Source organism: Canis lupus, chromosome 6, assembly GCF_003254725.2.
Source record: "Canis lupus dingo isolate Sandy chromosome 6, ASM325472v2, whole genome shotgun sequence".
Classification (NCBI taxonomy): domain Eukaryota; kingdom Metazoa; phylum Chordata; class Mammalia; order Carnivora; family Canidae; genus Canis; species Canis lupus.
The window spans coordinates 9425868-9446878 of record NC_064248.1 but is presented as its reverse complement, the minus strand read 5'-3'; the positions used below and the strand labels follow the sequence as shown (position 1 = coordinate 9446878).

The 21011-nt window shown below is 42.0% G+C and overlaps 1 protein-coding gene across 1 annotated transcript; it reads right to left on the bottom strand.

Moving 5' to 3' along the window:
- Window positions 1–3403: 3403 nt before the first annotated feature.
- On the bottom strand, window positions 3404–19577 carry TRIM4 (tripartite motif containing 4). The gene is made up of 6 exons (XM_025426110.3): window positions 19095–19577; window positions 14225–14320; window positions 13341–13571; window positions 8783–8805; window positions 8449–8546; window positions 3404–5042 (listed from the first exon to the last, which is right to left on the bottom strand). Exons 1-6 carry the CDS (start codon window positions 19485–19487, stop codon window positions 4456–4458), a joined length of 1428 nt encoding a protein of 475 aa, XP_025281895.1. The 5' UTR covers window positions 19488–19577; the 3' UTR covers window positions 3404–4455.
- Between the last annotated feature and the right edge of the window lie 1434 nt (window positions 19578–21011).

Sequence of the window (21011 nt, the reverse complement as noted above, 5' to 3'; positions counted from 1 at the left end):
AAATTGACTAGTTTACATTCCTTATATGTATAAGTGGTATCATGTAGCATTTGTCCTTTTGCATCTGATTTATTTCACTTAGCTAAGTCCTCCAGATTTATCCATGTTGTCAAACATAGCAGGACCATGAGGCAGTTAGGTGTCCAACTCTTGACTTCAGCTCAGGTCATGACTTCAAGGTCATGGGATCAAGTCACATGTCAGGCTCTGTGCTGGGCACGATATCTGAGATACTGATTTCAAGTCTTTAAGATACATAGTGAGAAGTGGGATTTCTAGATCATATGGTAGTTCTAATTTTTTGAGGAGCCTCTATACTGTTTCCCATAAACTTTTGCTTTCTTGGTAATAGCCATCCAAATAAATGAGGCAGTATTTCATTGCAGGTTTGATTTGCATTTCCCTGATGATTCGGCATGTTGAGCACTTTTTCTATGTACCCGTTGTCCATTCATGTCCTCTTTAAAAAAAAAAAAAAAAAGATTTTTCTCTGTTTTCTTCTAGGGGTTTTACAGTTTCAGATCTTACATTTAATATTTAAATCATTTTTACTTTTTTTAAGATTTATTTTTTAAAGATTTTATTTATTCATGAAAGACACACACACAGAGGCAGAGACACAGGCAGAGGGAGAAGCAGGCTCCATGCCAGGAACCTGATGTGGGACTCAATCCCAGGACTCCAGGATCACACCCTGGGCCAAAGGCAGGCGCCAAACCACTGAGCCACCCAGGGATCCCCTCATTTTGACTTTTTGTGTAAGGACCCAATTTCCCAAAAACCACTTATTGAAGAGCCAATAATTTCCTCATTCTGTATTCCTGGCACCCTTGTTGAAGAACAATTGACCAAAATGTCAAATTTTAAATCTTTATTTTTTTAATAGTATAGCTTTAAAGAGACCCAAAAGCTGAAATGAAATAAAAATTTTAAATATCTTATTACCTCAAAAGAAGGCACAAAGAGAGTAATACAAAAAAAAAAAAAAGCAGAAAGGGGAAATCAAAAACAAGCAAGTTGGTAGATTTAAACTCAACTATATCAATAATTTCATCAAGTATAAATGGACTAAACATTTCAACTAAAAGCCAGAGATTCTTACAATGGGTAAAGAAGCAAGACCTGAAAGTGTATGTCATGCTAAATGAGAAACTGAAAATGGGATGATCTGTCAACAAGTATTCTGTATATCCACCATAGCACTGATAATGGTAAAACTGAGGAAAGGCAGATAAACTGTACCTTCAAGTTTTTCAAAGGACCCTGATACTTTTGACTCTGGAAATCTTTTCTATTTCAGAATTATCTATCTTCTGTATTCTTTCTTTTAGCCCTGAAAAGACTCCAGATCATGAAGAATTGAAGGGTAAACTGTCGATATCCAGATTCCAGAGGAGTTGTGACTTTCTGTTTCCGGAGAGTCTCTCTTGGCTCCAAAAATGGAGTCAATTGCTAGAAGTCATTTTTCCAAAACCTCTTAGGAGTCTTCAGTTACCTTGGATTCTTCATTGTCTCCTTTCCACCTTTTTTGTGTGTGTCAGTTCATGCCCCCTTACACTTGCAACATACGAGATGTTTAAAAGCAAGTAAGTGTTTAAAGCATTAAAGGTAACAATGTATTGGGCATTTATTGCCTGGAAAACAAGGTCTACTATTATAAAGTCTTTCACCATGCATTATATGACATGTTCCTTGAGGGTAGATTCAGATTTTTCAAAATGTACAATGCAAACTCTATGGCAATGACTAAAGATGTTTTTAAAAGAAGTATATATAAGTAGAGGAAACGAAATGAATTTTATTTTTTAAAACATAATAAAATGAGGCGGCAGAAAACAGGAAAAATTAAACTAAAAAAAAAACTAGCAAAACAATATATTTTTGTCCAACTATATCAAACAGAAACTTTTTTTTCTTTGCAATTCTATACCTTTATTTGACATCAGTGGCTAGTTCTTATCCACATTAATTGCAGATTTTTGAAAGTTGTGACAAATACATAGGTTAAAATATATGGAGCTCATTTGGTGAATCTTCATCCAATGTCTTTTGGACAACCACACACAGATACGGTATGGAACATTCCTTATTCCTTTGGGCCAATCAGCTTTGTTGAGCCTAGTGTCAATGTGCACTTGAATTCCCATCTCCTTCATAGCAAATTCCCAGATTTCTTTGAGTGCTCAAGGAACATACTTCTTGAAACCCATTCCATGGATGCTTGTAAATGTTGACGGTATATTCTCTTGCCACTACCTCTTTGGCAGAACAGCCCTTCTTCTCACTACCCTTCTTTGAGGGAGCCATTCTGCTGGACCAAGGTTGGAAAGAACAGTAACTTTTTTTTTTTTTTTCCTGATCACAGCAAGTGCCCTCTTTAATACCCATCACCTACCAGGCCTATCCCCTGCCCACCTCAAGCCTGAGTTTGTTCTCTATCAAGATTCACTTATGGCTTAGTTCCCTCTCTCCTTTTTTTTTCTTTTTAATATTTTATTTATTTATTCATGAGAGACACACAGAGAGGCAGAGACATAGGCAGAGGGAGAAGCAGGCTCCCTGCAGGAAGCCCAATACGGGGCTCAATCCCTGGACCCCAGGATCACACCCTGAGCAAAAGGCAGACGCTCAACCACTGAGCCACCCAGGTGTCCCTCTCCTTTTTTTCTTTACCCTCTTCCCATATGTTCATCTGTTTTCTTCCATCTTCCCTCTGTGTCTTCACACAGCATTTCCATGCACACCTGCAGATTGCCCTCTAATTATCACAGTCCCAGTCATATTGTATCAGGGCCCACCCTAATGACCTTATCTTAATTTCTAAATAAGGTCATATTCACAGATAGGACTTCATCATATCTTTTTGGAGGACACAATTCAACTCCTAACAGCAAGTACCTTGGAAAGTTAAGGAGAACTCAACAGAAATCATTAAATGAGGGGTTGCTCAGGCGAAGAGGAAGACAAGCCAGGATGGATAGGAACATAAGAGGGGAGGAGAGGTTAGGGAAGATGTTGGAGGTTTTGTAAGAAACCCTGTTAAGTCGCTGCCAGAAAGTCTACTGAAAGTCTAGGAGGAAATATATTAAAATATTAGAAGTGGTGAGATTATCAGTAACTTTCAACTTTATATTTTTTGTATGTTCCAAATTTTATAAGTACATGACTTACCCAACCAGAGAGAAATAATCATTGTTTTAAAAATAACTACCCTGCATCTATTATAATCTGCTGAGAGCTTATAATGTAGGGAAGAAAGCTAAAATGCAGGAAAGTACATATACACGGAAAAAAACATGTAACAAAACAAAAACCTAAAATAAAGGTGATGCTGACCTATAATCTGCGCTCAATAAATACTTACAAATAAACAGAATAAAAATAAAATAAAATAAACACAGACTAGAAAAGAGCACAGGCTTTTATTTCAGACAAATCTGCATTTAATCCCAACACTCTCATCTGCCAGCTAAACAGTACTGAGTTCCTCCAAAGTTCTGTTTTCTTACTTGTAGAAAGAGGATTTTAATTTCCATCTTACACTGAGCTTCGCCAGGAGTTGTGTGAGAGCATTACCGAAGAGGCCAGCACCACAGTGTGAATACTTAGCAAGTGTCTCCCAACATTTTAGGTGTGACATTAAAACCTTGCATATCCAATGTAAGAATCTGACAGATGAATACCATAATGAATACTTGAGGGCACAGACGTGGGTGGGCGAAGAACAGTAACAGCAAACGCAGGCAGAGTAAGGGAAGATCTCAACTTTCTGGTCCAGAAAAGTGAGGGGTATCGGTACTTACTGGAGAGAAGAATTACATGACTGAACAAAAGCAGAGTCTACAAATTTGTCAAATTTCAGGGACAGTGAAATAATCCTATACCAAAAGGCAACCTGGACTGCCTTATACAATAAGGGAGCAATCATCTCCTATAATAAGAAATTTCAGATTAAGGAAATTCCAATAGTCCAGCGATGCCAATGACCATGTTTTCTTCCTTTCCACTGTTACTGTGCTCTCCGCAGTTCCAAGACACCTGCTAATATCAGAAAAGGGGCTGTGTCTCCTCAAACACCTCTTCTTTAAAGCTATAAAATCTTTCCCCAGAAGCACCTTAGAAAATTTCTCATCCAGGCTCATTGGCCAGAATTGCCTCATGTGGGACTGGCTCTCCTGAAGCGCAGGGAGGGTGCCCATCAAACAGTTCAATTAGGAAGAACCAGAAGAGAAGGAGGGAAGTGGAGCAAGTGGCTGCTGGGAAGGCAACCAGTGGGGTCTGCCATCCCTGTCTATGCACAGCACACACACAGGGAGTGAACAAAACATGAAATGGAATGGACAGTACTGATGTGCTCCCTGGACCAGTATGTGGGAAGTGAGAGCAGAGGGCCAAGGGATGTATGTCTCTGGGCTGGGGTACGGGAGGAGATTCTTGGGCAAGAGAAGAACAACCTCATTTCCCACCAGTCACTGCTGGGATGACTAAAGATGCTAATGGACTCAACCAAAAAAATGGCCGGAGGCGGGAGACCAGAGGGCAAGAAAAGGTGTGGAGATGCGTGCCATCTACAGCACTGTAGAAGGAGATGTCCCCAGCCCCAGAATCTAGGAAAACCCCCACCCGGTGAAGAGCAGGCTCTTGCTTGGTAGGACTTACAGGAGAGCTTGTTAGGGGCCAAAAGCCAGCAGAACTCCAACAAATAGCCCAGATTCCTACATGGGGGGACATTTTTGAACCATCTGCAAGCCCCATGACGTCCTCCCGACACACCCCCACAGCAATCTCCAGGCTATCTCGGTTCTCAACTTCCCAGTAATGCCTCCCTGAAATGAAAACGTTTTTTCCCAAAACACAGGGTAAGTGCTGAAATCTTTCCACAAACTCTGCGTTCTTCTGAGGGTTCCTCCATCCACTAACGTAGCTCCACGCTGAAGAAAACAATGGCCAAGAACTGGCTGATGCTCCATTCTTCACGTATCTCCCATCCTGGGAGAAGACAAGTTTGGGATGAGCTGTATCCACAGCTACACTTACAGCCACTGCAGAGAAAACGAGAGCAGTGATTTATAATGCAATAGCTTACCACCAACCCTCCTCCAGAAATGCCCCTCTTCCAGCTTCAGTTCAGAACTTCTCCTAACAAGAACTGTCAAGGATGAGACTCCCCACTGCCTCTCAGCTCACCCTCAGCTGGGCCTAGCAGGCCACGAGGTGGCCTTATGCACAGTAAAATCTTCATTTCCCTTCTGCTCTAAACCACTAAGACCTAAAAACAGGAAGCTCATTATTTCATGGCCCCAAGTCTTCACAAACAGCATTAAATTGGGAGAAATGTTACCAACTTCTGCCTTGTTGAATCAGACCAGACCGAGATGGCTGATAGGCTGGGGCTTTGCACTGAGACATGGAGGTGGCACTGTTGACAAGTTTTCCCCTCAATGCTCGCTGGGCATCTCCACAGGCACATAACAGATCACTCAAAACGCAACTCACTATCCTAAGTCCCCTCCCATCCTCTTAGAACTCCTAGCCCTTACATGCAGATATCTTGTCTTCTGTATTCTCCGAGCTATAAGAGCACTACCTCCACCTAAACACTTACACTTTGAAATCTTAAGGTTCTCTGACTCCTCTTTCCCTCTGACCCTGGATAGCTTATTCATCACCAAGTCCTATCAATTTCACCTCTGAAATACCACTCAAGTTCTTTGCCTCCTCTCCATCCCATTGCCACCATCTTCATTCAGTTTCAACATCCTCCACTTGAACTGTGTCTCTAGTTTCCTCCCTGGCCTCCCTGCCTCCCAAAGCTCTTTCCTCCCAGACTCTCCATGTCTCTCCAGTTTATTGAATTTTTTTAAAGATTTTATTTATGTATTCATGAGAGAGGCAGAGACACAGGCAGAGGGAGAAGCAGGCTCCCATCACTGAGCCACCCAGGTGTCCCAAGAGTTTTTTTTTTTTTTTAATTGGGAATGGATGTTAGATTTTGACAAATGCTTTTTCTACATCTACTGAGGTGTTCATATAGTTTTCCTTTTTTTTTTTTTTTTTTAGTTTGGTAATGTGGTGAATTACACTGATTTTTCAAATGTTAAACCAATCTTGCTTTTCTAGAAAAAAACCCATTTGGTTGTGATGCATTATGTGTAAATATGTAGATAGGTTCAAATTGCTAAAATTATCTTCAGAATTCTTCTGTGTCCATGAGGGACACTTATCTATCGCCCTTTTCTCTCATAATCTCTTTGTCTGATCTGGGTATCCTGATAATGCAGGCCAGGTAGAATGAATTGGGCATTCTTCCCTCTTCAGTTTTTTTTGTTCAGAGCTCATGTAGAATGGAGAATTCTTTCTTTTCTTTTCTTTTTTTTTTGAAATTTCTTTCTTAAGTATTTGGTGAATTCAGAGAAATGGAACATCATCCTTTTTTTCCATTGTTAAGTACCATGTTCTTTTTTTTTCCTCTTCTTGCATCAAAATGTTCTCTTTACACTGGTTTAGGTATAGTTTCCCTCATATTTCTTGTGCTTAGGGCTTGTGAACTTACTGGATCTATAGACTTATGGTACTTACCAAATTTGGAAAATTTGGAGCTATTTCTTCAGATATTTTTCCTGTCTCATCCCCATCCCACTCATTTCTTCAGGAATCCCACTTACCACACATAAGGCTGCATAAGATTATCCCCCAGCTCACCAACACTCTTTTCATGGCTTAAGGTTTTTTCCTGTGTGTTTCATTTTGTAGTTTCCACTGATGCACCTTCAAATTCACTAACCATTTTTTCTGCAACATCTCATCACCTGTTAATCCCAATCAATGTATTAGTCTCAATCACTGTAGTTTATCTCCAGAGGTTTGACTTGGGATTTTTTAGATCTCCCACGTCTCCAAATACTTCTTTATGGGATAGCAATAATAACTATATTAAAGTCCTTCTGTGCTTATGCTAACATTTGGGTCAATCCTAGGTCAGTTTCAATTATTCTCACTATGGGTCATGCTTTCCTACCTTTTTGCATCCCCAGTAATCTTTGATTGGATGCCAGACATTGTAAATATACATTGTTAGGTGCTCGTTTTTAAAATTTTTCTTGAGCTTTGTCCTGGGATGCAGTTACTTTGAAATAATTTGATCCTTTTGGATCTAGTATTCACGATTTATAAGGTGGGTCCAAAGCAGTGCCCAGTGTAGGGTTAATTATTCACCACTAAGGAGGCAAGACTTTCCCAGGAATTAAGAGTCTTCTAGTTTCCCAGGAATTAAGAGTCTTCTAGTATGGCTGCTAGGAACAGGCTTTGTTTAGGCCTTGTGGGAGCACCAGGAACTATTCCTTCTAATCATTTTTTGAAACGTCCTTGCTCAGTCTAAGATAGTTCTTCAAAATCATTTGCTGGTCAGTGGTCATTACTCTGCTGAAAATTCAGGGGGCACCTCTGTAGATCATCGCCCTCTGGATGGCTCTCTCCTCGCCAGTCTTCTGCAAGCTCTCACTGCTTTGTTCTCCCTGGACGCCGTTCCATTCCTCAACCTGGCTCCACCTCCCCTACCACTCCCTGTGATGGCCTGGAAGCTCTCTTAAGGCTGGAGGCTGGAGAAAATCATACAGTTCATTTCATTTGTTTCACATTTCTTTGTCCTGTACTGCTTGATATCCAGGTTTGGGAAAATGGTTGTTTCATATACTGTGTCTGTTTTATTTTTGTTTTTTTAGTTAGCTAAGTTTCAGGCTAAAGAGTAAATCCAGTCCCCAATACGTCATCTTAGCTGGAAGTAGACATCCACCATATGGTTCTTCATCAGGGATGTGGATGTGCCTGTGTAGCTTTTACAACACCCACACGCCTTGGCACTTCCCTGGAGATCCAATAAGTTTATCTTCAGACTTTCCTGTACTCACCATCTCAACCAGCTCCTGCCTTTCCCCACAATGCACCTTATGGCTTAGTCACATTGGATACCCTCCTCTCCACTTTCTCCACACCTTAGCTCATGCTGCTCCCTCTACTTACAAGAGTGTACCTCCATTTTCCACTTGACAAACACCTATTCATCCCTCAAATCTCAGAATAATGTCACCTCTGTATGAAAACTCCCCACTTCCCCTGCAACAGAGTTCTTTCTCTGACTTCCATATTTTATTTATACCATGATAAACAGTAGATCCCACAATGGCACAGTAAGTGATAGGAGTCTGTCTTTCTAGTTTGCTTAAATTCTTAGAATCAGTCTTTTCCTTTTTGTATCACAAACACCTTACAACACAGGGTAACATGTTAAGTGAATGCTTCTTGAATGAAGCATATACCCATGTATTCTAGTTACCACCATTCCTCATGACCCTCTTGCTGGCTGCATGTTCTGTTTCCTCTCTTTTCTAGATTTTTCTCATTGCTTATTCTCTTATTTTAAAGATTTCTGGGAGCTCCAACCATGCTTACCTTGGAATTGCTTCAGCATTTCCTTCATCATTGGTATCTGGCACACAGTCTTCATCTTTAGAATTTCAGGGGAATAGTTCACATCCTGGTTCTCACTCCTAAGGAAGGCATAGAAGCCTGCTCTTCTTCAGAGAAAACTCGGGCAGCCAAGGCCCCAACTCCCACTGAAGGTTCCAAGCCCAAAGCTCAGATCACTGCTCTCCCACCCGCCCCTTGTGAAAGTTAGTGGTAGAACTCCTCCACCCAGACTCTCAAGGTGTACCCACACCAATCTATGGAGCCCAGGCCTATTTCCCCCCGACTCAGGCCACCATGAGAAAGCAGCAGCTCATACCTGTTCAACACATCTTTTGGATTCTGTGAAGAGAATAAAAATATAATTAAGTTACATCCCCTCCTCTTGAGATCTAGTACTCAACTCTATGAGTGGACACTTTTCTGTCAGTAACTTTTGTTAATGTCACATATAACCTCATGCTGCCAAAACGAATGCATTGAACACATGGTGTCTTTTTTCTCACATGACCTCTCTGCACTGTTTCGACATTATTAACCAATCCCTTCCTTGAAACTATTCTTTTTCCTTTGGCATCATGATGCTAACTCTCTCCTGGCTTTTGCCTACTTCTCCATCTATTCTCTTTCAACCACAGACAGTAACAAGTGTTGGTGAGGATGTCGTGGGAATACAAAATGATACAGCCACACTGGAAAACAGTTTGGCAGTGTAACAAATTAAATATAAATACATGATACAACCCAGCAATTCTGCTCCTACCATCTACCCAAGAGAAATAAATGCATATGTCCACACAAAGAATGGCAGGTGAATGTTCACGGTAGTATCATTCATAATAGCCAAAAGTGGAAACAACCCAATGTCCATCAATTGGTGAACAATCAACAAAATGTGGTATATACTATAATAAAATACTATTCAGGAATAAAAAAAGGAATACAAATATAATACTAATAAATGCTACAACATGAATGATCCTCAAAGACATTATAAATAAAAGATTCCATAGACAAAAAACTACACACTGTATGACTCTGTTTATATATTTAGAAAAGGGTACTCTATGGAGTCATAAAGTAGGTTGTCTGAGATTGGAAGTAGGAACAGAGATTAACTATAAACAAGCACAAAGTAGGCTGCATGGGTGGCTCAATCAGTTAAGCATCTGCCTTCTGCTCAGGTCATGATTCTGGTGTCCTGGGATAGAGCTTCACATAGGCTCCCTGTTCAGCAGGGCTCCCTGCTCCCTCTCCCTCTGTTTCTCTCTCCCTCTCTCAAATAAATAAATAAATAAAAATCTTTTTTTTTTTTTTTTTTTTTTTTTTTTTTATGATAGGCACACAGTGTGAGAGAGAGAGAGGCAGAGACACAGGCAGAGGGAGAAGCAGGCTCCATGCACCGGGAGCCCGACGTGGGATTCGATCCCGGGTCTCCAGAATCACGCCCTGGGCCAAAGGCAGGCGCTAAACCGCTGCGCCACCCAGGGATCCCAATAAAAATCTTTTAAAAATAAAAAATAAACAAGCACAGAGTGATCTTATTGGGGTGTTTGAAATACTCTAAAACTGGACTTTGGTAAGGTTTCCACAACTTGGTAAAGTTGTAAAAAATCACTTATTTAATTATAAAAAGTACACTTAAAGGGGATGAATTACAAGGTATGTACATTATACCTCAAGAAAGCTTTAAAAAAAAAGTATGAGAATGGTTAATTGCCACATGAAAAAATACTCAACCTCATTAGGCATTAGGGAAATGCATCTACCTTTTCTGGGGGAGAGAAAGGGTGCTGACTGAGGACCTGAGATAACATTACACATCATCCAGGATGGCCAAAATTAAAGAACTGACGATTTTAAGAACTGCCTAGTATAGAGAGCAACTGGATCTCTCACATATTGCAAGTCACAATGTAAACTGGTGCAACCACTTTGGAAAATAGTTTGTTATAGCAAAGCTGAACCAACATATATGCCCTGTGACTAGGAATTGCTTTCAAAGATACACAACTGGTAGAAATGTGGACATACGTGCATCAAAAAGTCATGTTCATAACTTGCTTTTTTAATTAACAGTAAAAACTTTTAGAAACAACCCAAATTTTGCTAACAGTAAAATGAATAGTAGATTTTGGTATATTAATACAATGGAATACTATACAGCAGGGTTTTTCAACCTTGGCACTATTAACATTTTGGGCTGGATAAATCTTTGCTGGGAGCTGGATGGGAGGCATGTTCTGTGCATTATAGGATGCTTAGGAGCATCTACGGCCTCTACATACCAGATGTTGGTAGGAGTCCCCACCCCCCCCCCAAGTTGTGACAACCAAAAATGTCTCCAGCACTGCCCTGAAGGAGCAAAATCACTCCTGGTTGGGAAATACTACACAGTGAGGAAACAAATTGCCATCTACAGTGACATGGGTTAATTTCACAACATAATGGTAAGCAAAAGCAGCACATACTGAAACTCTTATTCAAAAACAGGCAAAATGAAACCATGTGAGAAGTCTGGAGGAAGAGCACCCTCACAGAGAAGCATAGGGGTGGAGGGCAGGGCATCTGGCAGGCTACTCGTGTTCTATTACTTGACTAGGCTGGTGGTTTCATGGATGGATCCCTTGGTGATAATCTGTCAAGTTTATGATTTATACATTTTTCTCTACAGATATTATACTTAAAATGTTTTTAAACATGTTTATTGTATTACGACAATAAAATCAAGGCTGTCTGAATCTGTGGACACAATACTTAAAGGTGAAAATATAGCTTAAAAACATTTACCAGCAAATGAAAGGGTCAATGTAGATAAGCTAAGCAGGCCAGCTTCAGAGGCTGAGAAAGAGCTAGAGCTATGGAGCAAACCCAAGAACTAATAAAATAATAATAAAAACAAGAATTTCAGGTATTAATGATTAAACTGCAGCATTACTTATAGTGGTAATAGTGCTAGGGCAACTTGGATTTCTATCACTGGAAGAAGGAACTGGCAAAGTGTGGTAGATGGACATGTAAACCCAATGTATATATGACAACAGGAATGGATCTTAGAAACATAGTGTCTAAGGAAAAAAGCAAGAGATCCAATGCAACAAGATTAAATTGTTGCATAAATTAAAAATACGTAAACCAAAGCAATACTGTGTATTATACAAGAACACATTCAAATAAAAAGACAAAAATTAGGTACAACAGTATAGTTTTTATGATGTTCCTATAGTTTTTTTGTTTGTTTGTTTTGTTTTGTTTTGTGTCTATAATTCTAAGAATGGAATTAACTAATGGGCTAAAAATTAAGGAATAAAGGAATAAATACATAGATGGGTGAAAGAATTGGTAAAATAAGTTCTCTTAGACCCTGAGACTCTATCATCTAGTTCTATCTTCTTTAATCATTTCCCTACCTTGCCCTTATATCGGCTGATATATTTTTGGTAAGCATTCTGCTCGTTCATGTGTACCTATGAGGTTTCAGATTCTGAGTAGATATTAAACCTATATTGAAAAAAAAATGTTTACATGTGTTATCCTAGAGTATATGTTTGGATATGTAACTGGAACTTCACAGCTCAGGCAAGTTACAAAAGTTCTAGACAATTCTTGGAAATCATTACACTTAGATGACATATAACACCCTGCTAGTGATTTCTTGCTGAAAATAACTGGTGAGTGGGTCCATGTGTCTCTCTTTCTTAAAGGTAGAACATTGTCTCCTAATGAGAGAGAAAAAAAAAGTAATCATAGACTGAAGGGTCCTTCAACAGTTCTTTCCTCTTCAGAGACATCATATGGAGAAAGGAGAGGTTCTGAGGGATCTAAGACCAAAGGTGAATTATCTCAGCAGTAAAAAAAGAAGATGGTCACAAATGTTGAATCCTATCTGAAAACTGAAATAGTTATAAGGACACTTGACCTGCCGAGGATATAAAGATTAACTCCAAGGAAGGACTACTGATAATAAACTGGCTTAATATCCCAAATCTAAGTGTTAATGAATTACTTTTTACTTTCTTTTTTTTTTTTTTTTAGTAGGCTCCACACCCAATGTGGGGCTTGAACTCCCAACCTTAAGAGTCACATGCTCTACTGACTGAACCAGCCAGACACCCGAGTGCTAATGAATTAGAATTATAACCTTTTAAAGGTTGCCAGATATTAGAAATTATTTAAATGAATATACCAAAAATAAATAAATTAATTAACAAAATAATAAATGAATATATCAATCAAAATCTGGAGCTAAGAGCAAAGATATTGTCAAGCTATGATAGAATGATTAAAAATTAGTAAGAAAAATTTATCTTAAAATCTGTTGACACAGTTATCTACTTTGTGATTTTAGGGTTTTTTTGCTTTACTATTTTAACAAAGAATTATAAATGTACACAAAAAGGGTGCCTGGGTGGCTCAGTCAGTTAAGCATCTGCCTTTGGCTCAGGTCATGATCCCAGGATCCTGGGATCAAGCCCCACGTTGAGCTCCCTGCTCATCCGGGAGTCTGCTTCTCTCTCTTCCTGCCTGCTGCTCCCTCTGCTTGTGCTCTCTCTGTCAAATAAAGAATTAAAATCTTAAATAAAAAATAAATGTATAAATAAGATGAATGAAAAGTCTTAGATGTGCCTCAGATCCTACGCAAACTATTAGACCAAGTGAATGTAGGCATCTCATAATACCTGAGCTCAGCATACCTTTCATGTTAATTTCCTTTGCAAGGTAAATCTTCAACTCTTTAATTGTACAATGACAGTAGTAATGCAATTATCAACAGTGAGAATACACTTCTATTAAACCCACTCACCAGGAAAGACATTCTGCTCTAAAGACCAGGGCAGCTGGGCGAGCAATGTTAACCAAACCCTCCCCTGTCTCACCTGAAGCAACACGAGGGTGGAGCTCTGGCTCTTCTCTCTGATCTCTAAGATGAGCTGCTTCAAGGAAGTGATTATCTGATGGAGCTTTAACATGTTCTCATCATGTTTCTTATTCATCTCTTCTTCTTCCTCACTTAGTCTCTGAAGAAATTGTTGTTCTTCTTCAGTCAGGAAGAGGTGCAGTTTTGCAAACTCCACGCTGAGTCTCATTCGCTGACTCTTCACCTTTTCCTAGAGCCACATGAGATTCATTCAGTCCTTATTCTGTCTGGCCTGCTCCTCAGTTCCATGCATGCGACTCCCCAACCATCCCTGGCGCTTGCATCCTAATCACTCCTCCAGAAAGCTCCTGCCCGCCCTCTGCAAGTTTCTGCTAATCTATTTATACCCTACTTGGCATCTTTGGACTGGCCTGTATAGTATTAGTTCATTCTTTGTAACCTTTGAGTCTCTACTGCTGGTGGCAATGCCTTATTTGTATACCTTGTAAACTAAAATACACTTTTGCATCTCTTCGTTGGTTTAGCCTCCAGAACACCTACAATTTAGTTTCGTTAAAACTTTAGGTGGGCATGTATGCATGCACCTCGTGCCTCCCAACTAGACTAGTATCTCTGAAAGCAAAGCCAATTTCCTTTCCACAGTGCCGTGGACCCAAACCAACTACAACCTAGGGAGTATACTTAGGAAAAAGTGGGAAGGAGAAAACATTTCCTTAGAGACATGGGGATGAAGTATGTGAAACTCCCATCGCCCAAAGCCACAGGTCAGCAGAGACAGACACTTTCTGTTCTATCACTTTATCTTCAGGAAGACTCACAACTCTTCCCAACAATACCAAAGGGCCCCAGGGGCAAGAAATGCCCAACAGCTTCTGCTATTACCTTCCACTCAGCAGCATTCTTCACTTCCATGTCCTGTAAATGCATGGCTTTCTTTATCTTGTCCTTCAGACTACACTGAGTCTTACAAAGCTTGTCCTGCCGGCAGAAACACATATCAGAGAAATCATCTCCCCCAGCATCCTGACTGTTCAAGAGCTAAAACTCACCTAATACAAACAGGAAATGAAATTGAGAAAATGTGGAAGACAGTTACAGACTTAGGCATAAAAAGTATTCTGGTCTGAAATCTTCCTAACACTATATAGAGTCTGCCTACTAAGCTGGCAAAAAATGAAAACTATTAGAGGATTAATAAATATCTAATATTGGCAAGGGAGGCCTCTGACACTATAATAGTATGAGATTTTTGTAAAAAGTTGCCATCTTAATTTTTTTTTTTATTTATTTATGATAGTCACACAGAGAGAGAGAGAGAGAGAGGCAGAGACACAGGCAGAGGGAGAAGCAGGCTCCATGCACCAGGAGCCCGACGTGGGATTCGATCCCGGGTCTCCAGGATCGCGCCCTGGGCCAAAGGCAGGCGCTAAACCGCTGCGCCACCCAGGGATCCCAAAAGTTGCCATCTTTTTGAAGGGCAACCAGCAGGATTTAGAATCATTTAAAATGTGCATAATCCTACTTCCAATAATCTGTCCAAAGAAACACTGGTAAAAATAATCAGTATGTATAGGAACATGCATTGCAGCATTATTCATTATCCATCAATGGGGAATTATGAAATAAATTATGGCATATTGATACTCTATACCACTCTCAGGCAGCTCTCTATATACTGACATGCTATCTTTTTTTTTTTTTTTGGTATATTTTTTATTGGAGTTCGACCTGCCAAGATATAACACCCAGTGCTCATCCCATTAAGGCTGATGCTATGCTATCTTATGTTAAAAAAACAAAACAAAACAAAACTAAGCTGCAAGACAATAGTATCATAGAAATCTGTATTTATCTTTTTAAGATTTATTTATTTGAGAGAGAGGGGGCATGTGTGAGCAGGGAAAGAAGCAGAGGGAAAGAAGGGCATGCAGACGCCCTACTGAGCATGGAGCCCTCCACCCTGCTCAATGCCACTATCAGGAGACCATGACTTGAAATGAAATCAAGAGCCAGACGCTCAACCAATGATTGAGCCACTCAAGTGCCCCTATGTGTGTGTGTGTTTGTATTTAAATAGAAATGTGGAAAAATATATATCTAATTATTATTAACCCTGGTTATTTCTGGGGAATAGAAATGGCTTGGAAATTGGGGCAAAGGAGGACTAAAATTTTTATAAATTTGTTTTGTTTGATTTTCTACAAAAGGCATATACCATTTTGTAATTTAAAAACCTGAGGGAGCTTTAAAAAATAAAAGGAATTAACCAAATGGGCTATGGAGGGGCAGCACCCGGAAGACAGAAGCAGGCAGGTTCAAGGCGTGCACACACAGGAGGAAAACCAGCAGGAACTGGCTACCAAAGGGCTGCAGGAGAAAGGAGTCCAGATTCAGCCCCTGGGTTCCGGCTTGACCCCTAGGACTGTGGGCTATTTACCAAATTAGGTAATACGGGGAAATGAGTGGTGTGTAAATAGAAGGTGAAAAATTATATTCAACTTGAATAAACTGAGTTTGAGCTGTGTGCGGGACATCCGAATCGGTACAGTTAGCAGTTAAGGGTCAAGAAAGAGATCTAAGGGGCGCCTGGGTGGCTCAGTCAGTGAAGTGCCTGCCTTTGGCTCAGGTCATGATCCTGGAGTGCTGGGATCGAGTCCTGCATGGGGCTCCCTGCTCAATGGGGAGTCTGCTTCTCCCTCTCTCTCTGCTCCTCTCCCTTTCGTGTATGTCCACAAAAAGACCTGTATGAGAATATATCAGCTTCATTCATAAGAGCTAAAAACTGGGAACAGCCCAGGTATGCAGTGATTGAAAGATAAACTGTGGTATGTTCATATAACAGAATATGACTCAGTAGCAAAAAGTTACAGGCTACTGATCACACAAAATGGGTGAATATCAAACTAATGCTGAGCAAAAGGAGCCTATATAGAGGAGTACAGACAATATTATTCCATTTATATGAAGTTCCAGAACAACAGGCTAAACTAATCTTCAGTGGAAAAAATTAGAACTGTGGTTGCGTGGGGGGGGGGGGGGGGGGAGCAGAGATTAACTGGGAAAGAGGGTGGAGGAGCTTTCTGGGGTGATGATATGGTCTTTTATTGATATATATATATATGATTTTATTCATTTATTTATTTATTTATTTAATTCATAAGAGACACACAGAGAGAGAGAGAGAGAAAGGCAGAGACACAGGCAGAAGAAACAGGCTCCATACAGGGAGCCTGATGTGGAACTCGATCCCGGGTCTCCAGGATCACACCCTGGACTGCAGGCAGCGCTAAATTGTTGTGCCACTGGGGCTGCCCTATGTATATAAGATTTTATTTTTAAGTAATTTCCAATGTGGGGCTCGAGCTTACAACCCCAAGATCAAGAGTCACATCTTACACCAACTGAGCCAGTCAGGCACCCCGGTATCATTCTTTATCTTGAGGATTTAAGGTGCCCAGTGTGTGCATTTGTCAAAGCTCAGCAAACATATACTAAAGATGTGCATATTTAATTGTATTGTTACTTCAAAAAACACCACAAACATTAAGTGTGGTAGACAGTATGCATGCTAAAGTACAGGAGGAAGTCTGCAATTAATTTTAAATGCCTCAAAAGGAAATAGGAATTGATGGATGCAGAGAAAAGACAGATGAATAGACAAGTGATAAATGGAGTAAAATGCTAGTGGCAGAATGTAGATGCGGGTATACTTGTGTTACTATAAAATTCCTCCAACTTTCACATTTGCTTGGAACTTGCATATTAAAATGTTGAGAGGGGATGAGATTAGGTTGTAAAGGGATTTATATAGTTCTGTTATACATCACAAAATCACCTATGCTATTTTCTAATACAACACTTTCTAACCTTATGTAATCTATTTATCATCCCTAATTGTTAACTTAAATAGGCATATAACCTGCTATTTGGGAAGCTATTTCAAATAATTGTATTCATTTATCAATTATGTAACTGCTATTTTGTGATTACTATCAAATTTGATGTACATGGGAGGTCCGTAATCAGATCAGTCGTTTTGAATATGACCAAGAATTTTTTAAGTTTTCATTTTTGTTTAATAATGAAAAAAAAAAACTTTTAAATAGCATTTTTCAGTTTTTTTTAAAAAAAACCCTTAACAATTCCAGCATGCACGAATTATCCTGTATCATTGGTTCTATTCCAAGACTGAATCCTGCCACAGCTGGAATATGAACAGCCTCCCCCCACTCCCCCAAATAAAAATAAGAATTCCAGGATTAGAAAACTCGTCCCCTGCAATAACAGAAACTGCCACGAAGTGGCAGGAGAGCAACACCAAGAAGTTCTTCAACCCAAATTCCAAGCGTCCTCCCTCCCTCTACTCTCCAGAAATACTGAGCAACTTCCAGTCCTCTTAGATTCATCACAAGCCATTCCAAGCCACCACACAGTTGAATATGCTGTTCCCTTCGCCTGAATATCCTCTCCCCTATGTATTGTACTCACCCTCCAAGAGTGAGTTTCTGTTCAACTTGGTGAAACCATTTCCCACTCTTCCCTGATCAACCTCAGACCTTTGATCCACTTGATACAAACTGGGGTAACTCATTCACACACTGAAATTTTTGGTCTACACGCTGCTGTCCCCTAAAAGACAAGGTCTATGTCTTTCTTATCCGTTTATGTCCAGATCCTAGAACAACACCTGGCATATAGTAAGCATAAATAAATGTTACTGGGTGAAGGAATGGATGTATACTTTGTAGTGCCACTTGGCATATCTCCTGTTTGTAATCAATTGATAAAACTGTACAGCATTTTATAGTTTACAAAACACTTGTTTCATTCAACCCACATATTCAAGCAGTACTTACTAGATACCAAATCTGTTGGGAGACCACTGGAGTTACAGCATAGAAGGATATAGGACTACTCTGGAAAGGATGATCAAGGAAAGTCTTCAAGCTAAAAGCTAAAAAGATGTAAAGGGCGGAAGGTGGAGGTAAGAGAAAGAGAACAGGCTTGAAACAAAAGCAAAAAGGCAGTGTGGCTGGAGCAGAATTAAGATAAACTGATTGATCCAACTGAAACTCCTTAACCCATAAAATTGGCAGGACACATAATCCTCAAATTCAAACATTTAAGTGATTTTTCCCAAATGATGAAAGAAAGATCGTAACATACCCCCGCCTCATCATTCCAAGCCTGGCTTTTCCCAAAACATCAGTTGTCTGTTAACACCTGTAGCTATACATCTGCACTGTCCAATACAATACCCATTAGCCAGGTGAGCACCCAAAATGTGGACAGTCAACATAAACACAGACTGCAAAGGCCTATTATGAAAAACAAAAGTAAAATATCTTAACGATAATTTTCCATAGCGATTACTGTTGAATAACAGTCTGGATAATTGGGTTCAATAAAGTATATTATTAAAATTAGCACCACCCGTTTCTTTTTACCACTAGGAAAGTTTTATTATAAACGTGGCTCGCATCCTGGTTCTATAGGGCGACACTGACCTACACCCTCCCGGTATGACTGTCTTCAACTAGAAGCTCCCAGGGGCCAGTACCTTGAAAATTCTCCGCAGACCCTCCCCATCCCAGTTTCAAGCCCAGCTCTGCGATCGGTCAATCGCTTTAAATTTGCACCCGGGGGCGGGAGGGGGTCGTCCTTATTCAGCGGGAATAGCGGCCACCTGGCGGGTCTCGAGGTCAACGTAAGCGTTCCCGAGACTACCGCAGCCCCGCCACGGCCGGCTCACCCGGTAGCTGCCGAAGGCCTCGTCGATGGGCGCCATGGTGTGCGCCTGGTGCTCCTGGGACTCCCTGCACACCAAGCACACGGGCCGCTGGTCTTCCTCGCAGAAGAGCCGCAGCGCTTCCCGGTGGCGGCCGCACTGGCCGGGGGGCACGGGGCCCTGGCGGCGGCGCCGCGTCTTCTCCGTCAGCCGGGCCAGGGCCCAGTTGGGCCGCAGCGAGGCGGGCGGCGACAGATGGCGGCACTCGGGGCAGGGGAACGAGCCACCGCCCGGCGCCCAGCTGCGGTGCAGGCAGCCGCGGCAGAAGTTGTGGCCGCACTCGATGGACACCGGCTCCTCGAAATAGTCCAGGCAGATGGAGCAAGTCAGGTCCTCCTGCAGGTCCTCGGCTTCCATGTCGCCTCTCTGTCCCGGGGTCGGGCTCTGTGTCGGACGCCGGGGGCGGGCGCGGGCGCGGCCGGCTGGCTGCGGGCGGCCGGAAGGGGGCAGTGCGGGAGCTCCGCGCTCGAGGCTCGGGTCCCGCCCTCCCTCGTGCGCGCCCGCTGCGGAGCCTGGGCACGAGCCTGGCAGCGGCGGTGTTTCCGCGACGGGAGGGCGGTGCAGGGCTGCCCGGGCCTGGCCGCGGGGCACGACGGGATGCTGGCTGCCCTCGGGCCAACCATAGAGATGCGGAACTGGCTCCGGGAACGCCTAGAGCGGACGCGCGGAGTCCTGGCGAGCCGCAGCCGGAAGAGCCGAGCCGGGAGGCACTAACGGGTCTTTCCTTCCTTCGCGTCGGGGAGATGAGATTCGCGTCTGCCCCCGGCTCGGGGAGGCGTAAGTTCCGACGTCCTCGGAGAGCGGCAACCCGGGCGGGTTCTCTGGGCGTGCTGCAGCCCCGGGCCTGGAGGACCACAGGGATCTGTGCAGCTGGGCCTGGAGTGGGGACAGAGGAGGCGCTGGGCGGTTAAGCTCGCGCTCCCTGAAGTCCGTTCGTTTCAGTCAGCCTTGGTTCTCGGTGTCCAGCCCCAAGGGCTAGTTGAGCTCTTGGAAAGGCAGGATTTTCTACTGTGAAGCCCACATATTCTCCAGGTGTTGGAGGGGTCAGGTGAACTGAAGAGCCAGTATTCGGAGAGGCCCCCAGGAAAGGGAGTGTTTAGCCCCCTCGAGCTCGTGGGGAGATGGCTGTTTACCCCGCTTCAGCCTGATGTCCCTCTCTTTCCAAGCACAGGAGACAAACACCAGGTCAAAGAAGTTCATTCTTAGAGCATGGAACACGCTCACCTAGCGCAAATAGGGCTTCTAACACTTGTCAGGGTCAAGAATCTTGGGTTAGATGGTGTTACCCAGATAGAAGACTTCCCACCAGTTCGGTGGTTCAACTCGCAGTAGGTCTGTGTGTATGGGATGCTCTAAGCCAACTAGGGGTGACCTGCTGAGTGGATCTACCTAACATACTGGAAAGGAGCAGGTCTAGCTGCAGCCCCAGCTGCTGGAGCATTCTCGACCCTCCTACCTGAGGAGGTGAAGACCAGGGTGCCAGAACATAGCCTGGAGAGTGGAGCTGCACCTGTCCTAAGGAGGACATCACGAACAGTCTGATAGGACCAGGAAAGGAAATCAGTTGTTTCGGGTGGGAATGGTTAAGATTCCGAAGCATGGCTATAGCCTTTGTGATACCCAACGTGAAGAGTAAGCATTTTGCTCTCAAGAAACATCCATGGAGGCTTTCAACAAACAACATGCTTCCCTTTTTCAGAGAATTGTCTCTTTCCCTTCATAGGATTTTTTATTTTCCTCTTCTCACTCTATCCTTTTTCTTATGAATGAAATTTTTAAATTCTTCTTGTGTCTCAATATCAGATACTGCCTTTCCATAATATGCTCAGTAAGTAGTTACTGAATGTCCAGTTAAATGACTTAAAAAGGGGGTTCCTGTGA

Bases quoted from the DNA above. Each gene is read 5' to 3' on its own strand.
- TRIM4 (XM_025426110.3), bottom strand. From the start codon at position 19,487: ATGGAAGCCGAGGACCTGCAGGAGGACCTGACTTGCTCCATCTGCCTG. The intron at 14,321-19,094 runs GTGAGCCGGCCG...TTCTGCCGGCAG, and splicing joins AGGCCTTCGGCAGCTACCGG to GACAAGCTTTGTAAGACTCA. The intron at 8,547-8,782 runs GTATGAGCTGCT...TGCCTTCCTTAG, and splicing joins CCAAAAGATGTGTTGAACAG to GAGTGAGAACCAGGATGTGA.